Below are 18,269 nucleotides of genomic sequence, written 5' to 3' on the forward strand. Positions count from 1 at the left end.
CCACCAACCAGGTGTTGATCTGAGGAGAACTCTAAATAATACTAGACTCCATGAGGAGAACTCTAGAGATGTTCTAATGATGAACACAGTGATGGAGAACCACCACTGTTCACCATTGTTGGAGCTTGTGGTTCTGCTGTAGGGCTGATCTTGTAGGACGGTCTGCTCTGGTCATGTTGGTCAGCTGTTCCTCTTGTAGATGATTTAGTGGACAGTGGAACAGTGGCTGATTTCTACTGTTCTGAGATCTTTTTTTCTGAGAACCCCTTCCCAGACTCCCATCTCCGACCTGTTTGGGTCCCGCCATGATGGTGATCTTCACGACTCACTTCAACCATCAAGATCAGACCAGACTAAACATCTGAGGCTTAAATAAGACAAACTCCTCCAGAATAACTCTCTCTAACCATGTTCTGATCAGCTGATGTTCTGCAGCTGAGTCTAATTCTACACATTTGAAAGAGTAATAAATGTAGGGTGGGGTTCGAACTTTTTCCTCAGAATTACATTACTGTTATCTCCAGATGTTTACACAGACGCACATATATATATATATATAGCCTGAAAGTTTCGATCAGTCTGAGCAGAAGGTTTGTTAAGGATATGACACTGATCTACTAGAGGCTCAACTGAATTCCACAGAAGCTGCAGAAGAAAATACAACAAGATACCCAAGATATATGTCTAAACTGGGCACAGAAAGAGAACCTGGGTTACTAAATATACCTGGACAGGAGAAACAATACAACAAAAACGAACAAAAAACCTGCTATGAAGAGAGTGATGCTCCCACTCGCTGCCTGCAAATCTGTCTACAGCATAACACAAAAAGCTATACATAATAAATAAATAAATAAATAAATAAATAAATATAAATAACAGCACCAATGAGTCAGGCTGACTTCAGAATTACCACAGCCCACGACGCTGCAACATAACCATCAAATTTGCAAAATATAGTTATTAATAAAAACCTGGAGAGAAAAAAACAAAAAAAGAATGATAAAAAAACAACATCCCACCAAGCACCGCTTCCCTCTTTGTGGGTTCTGATTTTCAAACAGCATGTGGCCTTTGACAGCGAGGCCAAAATTCCTTTCAAGTTTCAATAGAAAGTAGTTATGTTAAACGATGAGCAGGAGGTGAAGTATTGATCTTCGCTTGGAGAAGTGGCCTCCTCGTCGAGAGCAGGTCGGAGCGTGCAGCGCTGTTCTAATAGCGCGCACATCTCCGCGCTCGCAGGAATCAAACGGCGCTTCGATCCGAATCCCGGCCGTCCGGCAGAAATACACGCCTCTCGGGGAGTGGGAGGTACCCTATCTCACCCCCTCCCACCCCACTCTGCTCTCATTTCCTTCATTTCCGCAGATCAGCCGGAACTTTCTTGTTGTGTTGAACTCTCCCGGCCCCTGAGGGATGAGTGGGTAGACCCTGCCTGGGCCTCAATTCAGAAGCTATGCGCAGTATTCTCACATGATGAGCTTACGGTACACTCTTACACTGTGTAATGGCTGGATTTTAGGGTAGGATCATCTCAAAATCTCAAAAGAGAAAAAAAACACCGCTAACCGTTCCACTCAATACAGCAGGATGGTGTCATCATGCTCGGCCCAAATTAGCCTTTAAAACAGTGGCCTTGTAAAATCTGTAGCCTTGAAAGATTACTGTGACCGAACGAAGGTCATTCATTCAAGCAGAAGAGATGACCTTCAGGTCACACGGCCGCTTCTCTAAGCTTCAGGCCACAGCTGACCCCTTCGCATCACGTGCATCAAAGCACAAGAGTCCACACTATACGTCCAAATGTTTGTGGACACAGCTTGACTAGCCCCTGTGGAGAAGTACTGCCAATAGAATAGGACTTTCTGAAGCAGATGAACTCATTGGCACAAACCTACTGGAGCTGTGTTCTCTGGAATTATGATGGGGCACCATCCAATACTTTTGGTGGTGATCAACATCCAGCATCCTGTTCCAAATCCTTGCAGAAATGCTACGTCAAAATCTTTTAATAGCCTTTATGAGCAGGTGTCCCAATACTTTTGTCCATATAGTGCAGAGCTGACTTTCAAACACCCTACAGTGACTCTACTATATGCGGTCCTAATCAGCAATCAAGAGAACAGGACATGTGAGGGCCTTATTTCTCAATTTGGGAACAAAAAAGGTTAATCCAGAGGACGATGGCATCGGTTAAGAGGGGGGAGGGTGGATCTGGGAAGGCTGGGCAAGAGCAACACCAGCCTCTGATTTGTTTTTATTTATTTATTTATTTTATTTTTTACTTCCAGGTCACTGGCAGTGGGGTTGAGTCGATGCTTTGAAGAGGCACTCGCAGTACAACTATTTCTGTTCTCGATAAAGGCAAGACGAGCTTTTCCAGCGCTATGCAGGAGGAATCAGTTACTTCATGAAAAAAAGGAAGAGTTTAAGAGGAACAAAAAAAAAAGAGAGAGCACCAAGGAGAGGAGTAGGAAGGAAGTCAATTGATTCCAAAAGGCGGGATTATAGCGTGAACTCCTGCTTAAGAAAGCAGCATGACAGGGAACCACATACTGTAGCCCGAGGCTAAGCGCTTATTTAACAGTTTGGCAATGTTTCTACTGATAGAGGGAAGGAGAGAGGAGGAGAGCGCACAGTGTTTCCCAAATTTCATGCTCATTTCATGCTTATTGTTGCTTTAATCTCGAAATAAAGCGCTACTCTAATTCCCGTTTGATCATTACGCAAATAAACCCTGAAACCGTTCATATTGTACATTCAATTCGCCACACTGTTTTTAATACCCCCTCCATACTGGTCCTACTGGTGACATTTATAATTGCGCAATGCAAGTCATAATAGCCCAGACTCACCATCACTGCTCTGCATGTGTGTGTGTACAAAGCATTCGGACTCTGTTGTTGGATGCGCTGGATTTTTTTTTTTGTTATTTTGGTTTCCGAGCAAGGGCATGAGCACATCCTGCGGACTTCACATTCACAATGCAATTCATATCCATAAGCTCTTATTATTGATTTGTTTCATCAGAGTGGAAATATATGTGACTGCAGTGTGATATACTGAAGCGTCACATTTTTGAGGAAGAACGAATGAACCGTCAGACGTAACCACTTTCCTGCAGTGTCCTTTATAAGTGCTTTATTGGTCTGGTTTAAGACCACCCTTAAGAAAGTGTCAGAGATTCTCCCAGGAGGAAATGTAGAGGTTGGTCAAGCCTGCTGAAACAGTAAGCTGGTGGCTAGTACGCCCAATGGTTCCTACACTGGAATCTGGCCGACTGGCTGAATAGATTTCTCAAAGCAAACCTGGTCTTGGCCTCCAGGTGATAGAACAGCTAGAACAGCTGCAGGTCAAGCTTTCTCACATCATGGACCAATTTGCTCCCATCAACTCCACATCAAACCTGCATCAGATCCTTTGTAGAAGCCATGGTGGTGGAAATCAAGTCTGCAGGAAGTCCTCCCCCAGAAACAGAGCATTTCAACTCTGAGAGAATCAGCAGTCAGAAAGTCTTTAAATACAGTTTAGAATATTCCAGAAGAAGCTCAAAGATGCAGTGGCAGCTCCGCAGAACCTGGATTCACTTTCTTTACAAGCAATTTGTTATCACATTCAGCAAGTGGCAGCCTTCCGACGTAGGCGCAGACATGGTGCCTTCAACTCGGATTTCGCGCCAGTCTGCACAAATTCCCCAATGGATAAATCATTATTTTCCAAAAGCCAGAGCGTACACATCCACGGCACGCCTGATGTCACCTGCAAGACGATGTCAAGTCATCTAGAGGCACTCAACTCAGCTGATGCGCTTACTGCTTCCTCAGTGTTCTTCAGACGACCACAGTGAGGTCTCCTTATATACGGACGAAAGTATTGGGACACCTGCTCATTCACTGCTTCTTCTGAAATCAAGGGTATTAAAAGAGTCGATCCTAGTCGAACCAAGATTTTCTATTGGATTTTGGAGCAGGAGAATTGCTGTGAGGATTTGATTGCATTCAGCGACAAAAGCTTGAGTAAGTGAGGTCAGAATGTTGAATGATGATCATCCAAAAAGTGGCATTGGGAGAGTCCTATTCTATTGGCAGACTAGTCAAGCTGTGTGTGTGTATTTGCACATCTGAGTCAGAAAATGGGTGCAACTTAAAGTAGCTGAATGCATTCATTAGAAGAGGTGGCCACAACTATTTGGACGTATAGCGTAGCTGGCACATGGGCAGGCCAGAATGGGCAATTTTCCAGGGTCGACCAGTTTACGATGTTCCTTTGTGCTTTTTTATTTGTTGTTATAAATGCAAGATATAAAGAAAGACTATTTATGACATTATTGTGGGAGAAAAGCCAACATTAGTGAAATGCTAGCACACTTTTCAACACGTCTAACTGAAATACCCTCCTGGAACGTGCAAGATGAGCAAACACATTCCACTCCCATTGCAAAATCATTAATCCTGCCAAATTGCATTTGTGCAAACTGCATTTGTGCAAGCACAGGCCACTCACGTGTTACGCAACCAACACAAACAATGTGCCTATGGGATGCATCCATCAAAAGAGTGCATTTTATATGAGCTCCAGTTGCATTGTCTCCGCAGCTGCATTGCCTGTAGCGTCCATTCGAAAGTCTTCTGGAGACCAGGTCACGTGGAAACGTAGTGAAAGCCCGTCAGCTCTCTATGGGCCTCCGGCTATGTTGCTGGGTCAGGAGTTTTCACAAAAGGCGCCACATGATGTTTGATTTCAGGTCACGTATAAATGCAAGGGTTAAACGGTTAAATGGGCACAGTGTCCGCTCACCAGTGCAACCTGCATTGACCAACAAGGCCATCATCGCACCATCACCATGGGCAGGGTAAGCAGTGAGCAATTATTGGAAACTGAGAACGACCCCTGCCAAGTACAATGCAAACGACATCCGATCAGGCATGAGGTGCTTCCCATTCCCCCAAAACCTTAACGCATTCCTGCTGTCCACACAGATCATCTTCTACGAGGACAGGAACTTCATGGGCCGCTCCTATGAGTGCAGCAGCGACTGCTCCGATATGTCCTCCTACCTGAGCCGCTGCCACTCCTGCAGGGTGGAGAGCGGCTGCTGGATGGTCTACGACCGCCCCAACTACATGGGCAACCAGTACTTCATGAGGAGGGGCGAGTACTCTGACTACATGAGCATGATGGGAATGAGCGACTGCATCAGGTCTTGCCGTATGATCCCTATGGTACGTATTAGCTCTGTATGTTTTTTTAAGTGTGTCCTCCCCTCAAAAGTGGCTCACATAGCTCTCTTACCTAACAGTACAGGGGATCCTACAGAATGAGGATCTACGAGAGGGAGAACTTCATGGGACAGATGATGGAGGTGACCGATGACTGCGATTCCGTCATGGAGCGCTACAACTGGTCCGGCGGCTGCCACTCCTGCCACGTGATGGACGGCCACTGGCTCATGTATGAGCAGCCCCACTACAGAGGCAGGATGAGGTATGTCAGGCCCGGAGAGTACAGGAGCTTCAGAGACTGGGGCGGCATGAGGTTCATGAGCATGAGGCGCATCATGGACTCCTGGTATTAGCGGTCCTGACACGCCCTTTTTCACTATGTGAAGATCAGCAATTTTAAATAAATCATTTTTGCAACAGTAACGACGACGCTGGTTGTGGTCATTTGCAATATGCTAACCTAACTTAAGTAGCAAACACTTAAAGTAGAGGTCTGCACTGTGATCTGCAAAAAAGTGAGAAACGGGCTGCGTTCTCTGGAATGATGGTGGTGTTCCATCCAAAACTTTTAGGGGGATGAGTTGGTGATGATTCAACATCCTGAATGCAATAAAATCCTCACAGCAATGCGCCTCCAAAATGTAGTAGAAAGTCTTCTTCTCTGGACAGTAGAGACAGTTACTCCAACAAAAGCAGGATCAATCTTTTTAATGGCCTTGATTTCAGAAGAAACAGTAAACGAGTTGATGTCCCAATACTTCTGTCAATACAGTATACATACATACAGGTAATAAGTATAGTAGTATAGTAATATTACTCCTTAACAGTGAGAGGGTTTTACTGTAGAAGCTCCAGATCTCATCAGATCAGATGAAGCAGGTAAACATAAATCCAGGAGCTTCTCATTCTGAAGAAAGTAGTGAGATCTTGTTGGTGAGCTAGTCTAAAGAACAGAGCTTGGTTCCTCCAGGTTTCTCCTGGACGCCCCCAGTCCAGCCAGCACAGCGTGGAGGATGTGTTCAACTCCATCATCATCATCATCAGCAGCAGCAGCAGCTCACCTGATTTACCATCATTAAGCCCTGATTTACCACCAAACCAGGTGTTGATCTGAGGAGAACTCTAAATAACACTAGACTCCATGAGGAGAACTTTGGAGATGTTCTAATGATGAACACAGTGATGGAGAACCACCACCACTTTCTGTAGGAGTGTTATTATTAGTGCTTATTCTAATATCAGTGATTTACTGAGCAGATAAACACAGATAAATTACTTTGCGAGTGAAACGACATCCAATCAAGCAAGAATGATGAAGGTTAGACATGGGGAAGCACAGGCACGATGTGGATGGAGTGGGTGGGTGCGGGCAGGGGTGACATTAGGTTTAGTGGGCGTGAACAGGCGTAAATTGATGGTGGTAGAAGCAGGTATTGAAAATCAAGCCTGGAGGTCCGGAGTGGCTTAGCCAGTCCAAGAGAGATCACAGCTTGTCTGCTGGGTGGGTAGAACGGCCTCCACCTTCCCCAACCACGCGTTAGCGCGATGCTAGCCAGTGTGGGCCCCTCTTTAATCGCTCTACTCCTCTACTTAGCCGTCCAATGAGGTTGCATTAGCAGCAGTTATGCTTCATGTGACTTCAGACAGCACATGCTAGCCCTGCATTGTGTAACAGAAGCAGTTCCGAGTCTTGGCTATTGGGTGGCGCCTCTGTGGGAATTTGTGCCCATTGGGCCAAAAAAAACATTGGAGAGGTCAGGCACTTTAGGACGTATGGACGAGAAGGCCTGGCTCGCAATCGGCATTCCAATTCAACCTAAAGACGGTCAGTGGGGGTGAGGTCAGGGCTCTGTGCAGGCCACTGGAGTTCCTCCACACCGAACTCGTCAAGCCATGTGTTTATGAAGCTGACTCTGTGCACTGGGGCACGCAACAGGAACGGGCCTTCCCCCAGACTACCACCACAAAGTTGGAAGCATATAATTGTCTAAAAAGTCTGCTGTAGCATTACCATCACCCTTCAGCGGACGTAAGGGCTGATCCCAAAGCAGCCCACAGTATACAGGCGTCTGCAGTAGGGATCAATGCCGGACAAGAGGATCTCAGATATCGGATAGTGCAGTAACTGCACTAACTGCATGCTAGAAAGAAATGGACGTTAGTTAGTGACATTAAAGCAGTATTATACGGTATGTTTTGCTCCGGGGCTTCCCCTACAGTCAGGAAGCAGAATTCGTGCTTCGAGCCACCACTAAAAGACACGCTGTACACGCGCATTTCTGGACAAGCTCCAGATCCAGCATCACTGAAAGGTGTAGAAGCATGTGGACTGAGGCGGTAAAGTAATACTACAGGATCTGACACTAATATGACTCGGGTTATGCAGCTTTACGCTCACAGTTCTGGAGATATATATTAAAATTTATATATAAATATAATTTTTTTTTTTTTTCTACTGTCACTGTAAGTATGCAAGTAAACACACATATATATATATATATATATATATATATATATATATATATATATATATATATATATATATATAGTGTGCGTAGAGAGAGTGAGAGAGAGAAATAGATATTTATATAACATATTACATTATATAACATAATATAACATTGAGGCCCAAGGGTTTAAAGTACCGTGATGCTATACCTCTGCTATACCGCCCACTCTTACTAGGCACATGGGATACACATTTAGACACTTGCATGATTGTCAAAGCCCTACACATATCTCATTTCACACCGTAACACACATACACACGCACACACTTGCACCCCCCTTACACACACTCACACACACAAGGAGTGTAATCAGGCCATCACAGATTTCATTTTCTCATTCAGCTTTGCCCTACACCAGATCTAGACTTAATTTCATTATAGAATCTGAAGGCTTTTATTGCACCCATCACGTTTTGTTGCTCTCCAGCAAATTGCTCCTGACTTCATTTGAATACGTGTGTCGAGATATGCCTTGAGGATGGAGGGGAGGGCACACATGCAATATTTACTATCTGCACAAGCAAGCGCTTTTCTCCATTAAAACCCCCTCCAAGTTCTGCATGTGGAAATGTAGAAGCCGCTGATCTGAAGCATCCCTGTATCTTCATCTCCGCCGGCCTGCATATTTCTTCTGAAGTGACGGCAGGCCTTAAAACGAGACTATAAATGATGACCTCGGACTTTTTATTTTTTTATTTAGTCAGCTGTCCATCAGCCCACCAGTCAGTCAGTTCTAATGATGATGCCTTGGACAAGCAGAGCCGCCGCGGTGACGGAATTAGGCTCAATATCTATATACAGCATATTCTAATTAAATTTGCATTTGTAATGCGTGCTCGTTTCTCTTTTCCAACTGAAGTATTTTAGAGTAGCGTTTTTCGTTCACTTGAGTTTTATTTACTGGCCCTGTAAAACTCTGATTGCCTGAGTACTGCTCATAATAATCTGAAGATTACAAACATGAGGTGAAATATTACATGGACTACGCATATATTCCTATAGAAGAGTCATTTGATTTTATTTTTTTATTTTTTTTATTCATTTCTTGTTTAAACCTCTAAAATCTTTTTAAAAATCTAAATGACTCCATTAGAAAATTATAGAAACATACAGATTTGATCATTACAGTGCATTGAGTGTTCTTGGGAATCCATGTAACCTCTTATTTGGCCTGTGGTGGCTCAATACAGTAACTCCTGCAAACCAAACAGGTGGACTAAGTAGTAAACTCTGAGGTTAGGGTCAGATGCTGAGAACAGTTTGGTTGAATGTGATTTTAGATACATCCCTCAGCTTGATACTTCTCCAAATAATGGGGTTAGTTTAAAAACAGTGTCACAACAGAGCTTTTCACTGTAAGCACTTCGAGAAGTCCACCATTTCTACCAGTCTGTGATGTTTGCTGTGTCTAACAGCTTTTTTTTAATCATATTTAATTTGATGCAGATATTTTATGTTTTCATATTAAGGTTGGAAAACTTTAGCTGATTCAGTCAACACATCAATGATGGCATCAATTTACCAGACTTTTTAATAATTAACTGTTGCAGCTCAGGATCCAGGCATATTTGAATGGATCTGGTATGGTCTATTTTAATCCCAATCCAGTTCCATGTCTTAGTTTTAACCGTGGTGTTCAGAGCACCATCTGCTGTCCTCAAGGATTGCCATTAACGGATATTATTCCCAGCCGGCTGCAGCAGCAGTGCGGACGCTCTCAGAGGGTAAATAAAGGAGGTTCTGCAGTGTGGAGCTATTTTACAGTGGAACCTGAAAACAGACCATAATATCTGAAATTTTATAAACTCTCACTGAAACGCTCTCGTTTTGCCAGCGGGAGAACCGGGAACCGCTCACTCGCCTTTCTCTGTTCTTAAACCAGCACTGAAGAACCCGTTCAGAACCGAGTGGAGGCTAATGTTAATGCTAATGCTAACACACACACACACACACACACACTATAGAAACCCCAATCACACACACAGCACATTCACCCACTATAAACACACAGTTATTACACACCAGTAGACCAAAAACCACAGAAACCAGTCCAGAGTGTGTACCACTACTCACAGTGAGCTGACTGCAGTGTTAAATGTAAAGGAGCTGAGAGCTGATTGGTCAGGGAGGAGAGTCAGACTGGATTATAAGATATTAAACATTTTATAAAAATGTCTCGACTAAACTAAATCAGTCAGTCCAGAATTTTAGTCTGTAGTTTTAGTTATAATTAAACCCACCTATGGGAACACAGCACAGTCACAGCACAAAAAGATGGCTGTTGGTTGACTGTTTACCTTGATCACATTTAAATCAATAATTTAATAATTTGTTATAAAGGGACCTAAACACCATATATATGGTGCTCTATAATTAAAATGCATTATTATTATTATTATTATGTTTGTTATTATTATTATCATCATCACTGATATCTAGGCAGATTTCCTTGCTAGAGATGCCATCGTACGATCTGGCTGCTGATCACAAGCAAGTCTCCGATTTGGAGAACATCTGGTGCAAAACCAGAAAGAGCCTCACCTTCCTCTTTCATCTTCCTCGCTTCCTCTTCTTTCCTTTCCTTGGCTTTCAGAATCTCGTCTGTTTTAGCTGAAAGGAGAAACAGGGAGAGGGAGAGAAAGACGGACCACAGATGTGAAAACATGGCGTTTACAGGTAGCACACTGCAGCACTTCACTGCAGTAAATGAGCGCAGCTGTTTGGGTAAAGCCTGGGCCGCCGCTTTCCACAGACATACATACTCGCACTTCGCTCCCGGCCGTTAGGCCTAATAAACAATGTCAGATAATTGCCTACTAAAGAGCACTTCATTGTCATTACACCTACACTCTTATGAAAAAGGCTGCGCAAACGTGTGTGTGTGTGTGTGTAAGTGTGTGTGCGAACAGTGGTGTGTGTTTCTTGTCTTTATTTCTTCGGCGCACATCAAAAGCTGTTTGTTGGCACCCTAATTAAAAGCTTAAGAGCAATCCCAGCGCTGAGGAGCCGGGTTTTGTGTACGACTCTTCTGGCAATTCATTTAGGCTGTTGACTCGGCTTTCTCTCCTCTCCTCCGAATAATGAAGATGTTAGCGGAGATTAAGAAATATAGCGGGGAGTGTGGCGGGACTATCAATACAGCCTGTAAATTAATTACGCCTCTGTTCCCGCACATCATTTATTCCGAAGCGCTCCTTGTCTCCCAAGAGCAATCCGCATTTATTGCTATTTTACTCGCTGATGAGCGCAGCCACGTGAAATTGAGTCCCTTATAACATTACCTCCGATGAGTTCCAACTTTTTAAATAAAGAGAGAGCGAAAGCAGGAAAACAAACGCGGCCGAGAGTTATTACGGAACGCGGGTGGAAGTTGTGGCGGCGGGCTTGTGTAGAGTTTGCCGGAATTTAAGTGGATAACATGATCGAGGACGATTGGATTACCAAAAGTGCCTTTTTTCCCTTGTGTGTGGGCGTGCAAGAGTTTAGGTGTATACCCTCAGTATGCCCTCCCTCCCTCCCACCCTATTTACCATCTAGCTTTAATGGTAAGTAATGTCTCATTGACCTCCTTATTTGTCTCTATATAAATAATAATCTACCTGTAGAAATCTATAGGCAATCTCGGTAAGGCTTCCTATATGAAGCCAGTATTCATAACCCCTTACAAATGTATTACTACTGCATCATACAGCACACATAATACCTTATAATGAGTCTCACAAGCACTTTAGAGTACGAGTGTGTGACTCTACGAAGACTTTATAAAGGTTTCATAATGCATTATAATAATTACGCATTATAATATCTGCTCATAAGAACACTGTATATACTAATGCTATAATGAGACTTCTCCAGTTTCTCGAATGGGAGACCTGGCTTGAAAGAAAGCAGGGAAACGGGATCCTTGCCTGACTTTTCTGCGACATTAAAAAGTTATAACTGCATGTGTATGTTATGATGCGTTATAACTTATAACAATAAAGTATACCTTTGGTTTAAATTTGTGCCTTATGGACGATTTTACAGGCCTATGACAGTCATTATAAAGTATTATGCATGCCGTATAATGCTTTATGAATACATTCGTAATGCATTATGAATACTGGGTTCGTAGCTGTATAAACAGGCTTCACAATCCATACAAAACTCTGCAATTACAACAATACACACCGAAAACTCTTGTCTTTCTCTAAAACAGGCCCTTTAAAGCTATAGGGGGTTATATTGAGTGTGGGCACACTGTGAAAGAACAACCTAATGCACAGATAGAGGTACGCACACAGATGGAAATAGATACATGACCTCCCATTGGCTAACTAACCTCATCTCAATCTATTGTCTCTTTCAGCCAGCATTAAGCTCCATTTTCCTTTTAAACTATATTCCTTCTCTCTTTTTCCTCTCCCTCTCTCTCTCTCTCTCTCTCGCTCGCTCGCTCTGCTCGGGGCAGTGGTGCAAAATCAAACTGTTTGTCCATCTCTCATCTCTGCTGAGCCTCGCGGGACGTCTGCCCCCACAAACAAAGAGAAAAGGCCTCGGTGCCTATCCGCTTTCTGCTGAATACACCAGCACAAATCATTGTTTTACCTCAGCGCAACATCACACACACACACACACACACACACACAAACACTCACACAGTACCTTTCAGACATGCATACACACCCATTTAAACAGCGTTTACAGCACTAACTAATCGGTCAGGCATGATGAGAGGATAAACGGTGACACACTATTTATATAACTGCAGAATAATAATAATAATAATAATAATAATCATCATCATCATCTGTGTGAGAACCGTTTTTTCTTTCTCTTGGGCTCCCCCTATACTCGAAAAGTGGAATTCATGCTTTGAACGCCCCCTAAAGGACACGCTGTACACATGCATTTCTGGACAAGCGTCACTGAAAGGTAGAACAGCATGTGGACTGAGGGGGTAGAGTAATACTACAGGATTGGACACTAATATGACTCTATGGGTTACGCAGCGTTACGCTCACAGTTCTGGAGAGCGCCGTCCTGCTCGCTTCACCAGAGCTCCATAGTGCAGTTAGCAGCGCTCCGAGCCCGGAGTAGCAAGGCTAGAGACGCTGTCCTCCCTGTTGTTACAGAAAACGTCTTAAAGCCACAACAACAGAATCTCAGACACTTTGGCAAGAATCAGACTGTGATGTTTTAGACAATGACTGGGTCAGAACATCTCCAGAACAAACATCAGGCAGGTCTTGTGGGGTGTTCCCGGTATGCAGTGGTCAGTACCTACTAAAAGAGCTCCAAGAAAGGAAACAACCTCTGAACCGATGATGGGGTCCTTCAGCACCTAAGGCTCTTTGACGTGATCCATGGAGGTCCCACCTCACAACTTACAGGACTTCCGAAAGGACCTGCTGCTGAAGTAAGACGCCAGACACCACAGGACACCTTCCGAAGTGTCATTCAGAGAGTCTCTGCCTTGAATGATAAGATCTGTGATGGCAACACAAAGGGGACCTACTCAGTGTTAGGCAGGTGGTGCTAATGATAGGGCTGGTCTATTGTCAGTCAATGCTTATCGGAAAAACGTGTGGAATCGAGACTCAGTGAATCACTGCATTGAATCATGTGAATCAGTCCACCCCAACATTTGGGGTGTGTATGTGTGTATGGGAATGCTGGTGCGAATGCGTTATTAGAGATATCTTTCTTAGCCTATTAGCGGCTGAAGCTGATGAGGTGGGGATAGACTGGGGCTTCTTTATCTGATTAGGTAATACAAAACAAACTGCCAGACGGCTAAAGACTTTGACTTCATCCGCACTTCATTCTATTTTGGCTGGAAGGATGGCTAATGGGGCCTCCATTGAAATCCAATTGTGATCGTGTGTGTAATTGCAGCCTCAGTTCCCTGGAGTCATGTAGCCACGCAGAGCTATGCTTCATTTAAATGAACCTCGTTTACAGCTACACCCATGCGAAAATGTACACACACTCATACACACACGCATGCATGTACGCATGCCGCTCTTCCTCCCCTCCCTCCGGTGGGCCGATTAGCGGTGGCGGCTCGTTAGAATCAAACGAAATAATGCCAACATCAGGTGGAATCGGGCCAGGCTCCATTATCAACCCGGTGATTGATGGCCGTGTGTTGGAGGGGCCCGAGCACCGCCCGCAATTTAGATTCAATAAAAGGCGGCTGGGCTCGATCTGATTTATCCGCTACAGTAGGGCTACCGGGGCCGCTCTGTTCGCCACCCTTTTTACCCGCTCCCTATTACACCTTCCAAAGAAACAATTCATTGGGATAATCGGGGCGGACCGGAGGAGGTCGTCGGCCCCTGGAGATGATATTAAGCAGGCACGTGAGATAGGTTATTAAAATAGAGTGTGTGGCGGCTGAAAGCCTGCCCTAGAGTGCCATGCAAAACGGGACAGGATTGGCAATGTGGGCTTGGACACAGACAGATTAGAATGTGTACGAGTCTCCCTGCTGTGGCAATCAGCGCATTTATTAACGTTATTTACAGAAATATGGTAATGAGAGAGTCTGTATTTGACTCTTGTCTTTTAAAAATGGTCAAATAATGGTCAAAATCTATATTTATATTATTCTTTATTTCTATTATTATTATTATAATATTTTAATTAGGATTCTTTTAAGACTCAAAATGCAGCTTTAAAGCAGCATTCTGCAGCATTTAACCTTAAATCAGCAGCTTCAGGATCATGGTGCTGCTCCACTGACTGTATCAGGGAGGACAGCGTCTCTAGCGTTGCTACTCCGGGCTCGGAGCGCTGCTAACTGCACTATGGAGCTCTGGTGAAGCGAGCAGGACGGCGCTCTCCAGAACTGTGAGCGTAACGCTGCGTAACCCATAGAGTCATATTAGTGTCCAATCCTGTAGTATTACTCTACCCCCTCAGTCCACATGCTGCTCTACCTTTCAGTGATGCTTCTGTAGCTCTCAGCTTGTCCAGAAATGCATGTGTACAGTGTGTCCTTCTTTAGTGGTGGTTCAAAGCGTGAATTATAATTCCTGACTGTACAGTGAGCCCAGGAGCAAGACATGTCAATTCTCACATAATGCTGCTTTAATGATAGTGTTTCCGTAATAAAGCAAAGTATTTTATTATTATTAATGCTAATAATAATAATAATAAGAAGAAGAAAAATCGACCATGATACTGAGGCTTTAAAGAATTACAGACCGAGCAGAAAACACTGCCATGTTTGAAGGTCTGGTGTGAAGCGAATTGGAGCTCGCTGTGAAGTCCCGCAGAAGTGTTTATACAACAGTAAATTGATTGGTTGCAGGTCAAAAAAAGATGTAGTATGTGTGCAAGCACACACACACATACACACACACACACACACTAGGGATGGTACTCAGAGGTGAAGAGTGTGTTAAAAGAGTGTGTTAAAATGGCTGAAGCAGAGGAGGGGTTTACACAACGCTTCCCCAGGCCGCAGTATTGATCAGGAAAGACCCTTCTTCTACCTTTAGGGCCTTTCCAGCAGACTCCCGCACCGAGGAGCCGAACGCCACGAGGCTGTTTTCTTCCTTAACATCCAGCAGGAGAAAAAGGCAGATGATCAGACGGGGGAAAAAACAGCGGCGTTACGAAAGCGTTAAGATAGAGGTGAGTGCGAGATCACGTGTACCGCTGCCGAGAAAGCCGTGCATATCAAACCAGGGAGATTCGCGCCGCCACGGAGAATAGCTTATAGCTCATAGTCAAGCAATTACTGCGTGTTTGAGAGACGGGAATTCTCTCAGGAAAGCGAGGTCTCATCTGCCTGTATCTTCATCTTACCATGCTCTACCTCCACGAAATAGGCCCCTAAACCATTACTGAGCACCTCTGCACACAGTTATACACACACACACTCACTCACACCCTCCTCAGAGTCCTCCGCTCGAGCCTAAGGCCTCTCAATCAAACCAGACATCAGCCATCCCAGTCCTCTGTGATTAATTACTTTGGTCGTACTATCAAACTCCGTCTGTGTGTGTCTACATAGAGGTAGCTCCCCCTCTATCAGGGAAGCCCCTGCAGCAGCCACACAGCACTGCTAAGACATGAAACACCAACCACTTCTTACCTCCCTCAGTCTGCACAGCTAGATCCCTAACACTCTCTAATGCAGCTGTTCACTGTGATCCAACAGGATTTGGTGAGATTCCGTTTTCCAATTCTTTTTAAATACGCTAGACGTCCAAATATTTATGGACAGCCCTTCGAATGAATGAATTCAGGTACTTTAAGTTGCACCCATTGCTGACACAGATGTAAAAACACACACACACACACACAGCTTGTCTAGTTCCTGTAGAGAAAGAAGTACTGCCAATAGATTAGGACTCTCTGGAGCAGATCAACATCATGAACCCATCGGCACCATGCTGCCTAATAATGCCAGGGGTATAGTATAAGGGGTATGAAGCTCCCCAGCGTTGAGCTGTAGAGCAGTGGAACTGTGTGCTCTGGAATGATGGCGGTGGTGCTCCATCCAATACCTTTGTGGTGGTGATCGTCATCCAACATCCAGACCTCACTAACTCCAGCTCTTGTTGCTGAATGCAATTAAATCCTCACAGCAATGCTCCGTCCTCTCTAGTAGAAATTCATCCTCCCTGGACAGTAGAGACAGTCACACCAACAAAAGCAGGATCAACTCTTTCTAATATCCTTGATCTCAGAAGAAACTGTGACTGAAAGCAGGTGTCCCAATACTTTTGTCATTATAGCTTATGATCCATCTCAAATTGTCCCAGGAGCGTCTGGGTGGACTTACCATTGCATGATAATCATCCATGACTTCAGCCATGAGATGTCTTATGACTGACAATGGAATAAATGGGTGTAGGGTGACATAGGGACCCCACCCAAGGGCCCGGGGTAGGCTAGAAGCAACACAGGCTAGCTGTCTTGCTTCTATTAGATATACCTCCTTATCCACAGCTCTTAAAGTGGACTAGTGAAAGTGTGTGAATAAGCACAAATGCTATTTACGAGGGTATTGTGTAAACGAGTATGTGAATTAGTCAGCCTATATTTATGTAAGAGTGTGTGTGTGTGTGTGTGTGTGTGTGTCACACAGGCACGTCACTCAAAAGGAATCGGAATGTCAGGCCCGGAGGAAGCGTGATAAATCAGCGTCGCTCCGGACGACAAACATAATATTAGCCGCCGTGCCGCACAATTGGAAAAACGTCCTTTTGAATCAGGAGCATACACACACACACACACACACACATAAACATACATACACACACCAGCCCAAAGCTCAGCCTACAGCCCAGAAAGCTTCACTCGAGTGCTAAAACACCTGTCCACAAAGCCATAAAGCAGGAAGAGTGTGCAAACCGGAACAATACAATCACCCATTAAAGCAAATTCAGCCCCACCGGCTTCCCTCATCAGATTGGAATAACGAGGGCAATAGGTTAAACACAGCGGCTCTCCAGAAGGCAGAGCCCAACGCGGCCACTAGGTGTCAGAGTGCACTTCAGCAAGCGCAGGCCTTTCAGGAGGAAGAACCACCGCAGGAGTGTTCGCCATCTCCGAGCGGCCTCGGCGTGCGCGCGCACCCAGCTCGATTAAAACCACTTCAAGTACATCTTGTAAGGCATAATTTGCTTCAGGGAAATTAGAGTTGAGCAGGAATTTAATTTGTACAATGACAGAAATGAGTGGAAGCAAGAGCTTGCACCGTGCACAATTAGAGCAGCTTCAAATAAGCGCCTGCAAATGCAAGCCGAACTTAAAAAGACGTCTCCTGGTCTTCCCTGGAAATGACATCTCATATTGGCTCAGACGCTTGTTCACACGGTGACGGCTGATGCTGTCTGGACCAGCCGTTTAGCAGTGAGCCACGTCTGGCCTTGGGTGAATAAATAAAAAGAAATAAATAAAGAAATGAAATGAATTGAAAAATGGAATAAAATAATTCGATAAATTAGAATTGACCCAACACTGTCACGCTCAAGCACGACGTAAATGATAGTCATTAAATATTAACAGACTAAACAATTAGAAAGAGATATCATATCAATACCATGAATAATTCATAAAAAGCTGTCTTGCCAGATTTCTATTTTAGATTTGCACTGTACTCTCGTAAGAGGCTTTGCAGACAAGATCAATGGCTCTGTGTACACAGAGATGTTCGCCGCCATTCTAATAGTCAATTACATGGTCATTAAGTCAACCTCAGCTGCCCTGTTTAAAGGGAAGGAGGAAAAAAAGAGAAAGAAAAGGAAAAACACTTGAGGACATAAAACCCAACTACTGCGGGAGTGTAGTGGCTGTGGCTGACTGTGAAAACATGAGCAAAATAAGCAAACAACAACAATAATAATAACAAATATATAATAATAAATCATTTTGATCAATTCCCCTATCTTGTATTTTCAACTTTACAGGAGAAGGGGAAAAAAAACTTCATAGCTTTTGATGGAAGTCAAAAAATGGAGATTTTAATTCAACTTATTTTGGAGCATTTCTATTGGTCCATTCGCCATGAAATTCTGATCAAACATAAAGAACAAGC

The 18,269-nt window shown here is 44.1% G+C and overlaps 2 protein-coding genes across 4 annotated transcripts in view; one reads left to right on the forward strand and one right to left on the reverse strand.

Annotated features, from left to right (window-relative positions):
- The window catches only part of rsrc1 (arginine/serine-rich coiled-coil 1), a 164,167-nt gene that overhangs the window by 26,461 nt on the left and 119,437 nt on the right, over positions 1–18,269 (reverse strand). For all 3 annotated transcript variants that reach the window (XM_072668505.1, XM_072668504.1, XM_072668502.1), the window contains one exon: positions 10,274–10,342. In XM_072668505.1, the coding sequence (XP_072524606.1) occupies positions 10,274–10,342 (69 nt within the window). The remainder of the gene's footprint in view (positions 1–10,273; positions 10,343–18,269) is intronic.
- LOC140545627 (gamma-crystallin M2-like) lies at positions 4,844–5,575 on the forward strand. Its single transcript, XM_072668509.1, has 3 exons — positions 4,844–4,852; positions 4,980–5,222; positions 5,300–5,575. Exons 1-3 carry the CDS (start codon positions 4,844–4,846, stop codon positions 5,573–5,575), a joined length of 528 nt encoding a protein of 175 aa, XP_072524610.1.

Source organism: Salminus brasiliensis, chromosome 23 (assembly GCF_030463535.1).
Source record: "Salminus brasiliensis chromosome 23, fSalBra1.hap2, whole genome shotgun sequence".
NCBI lineage: Eukaryota > Metazoa > Chordata > Actinopteri > Characiformes > Bryconidae > Salminus > Salminus brasiliensis.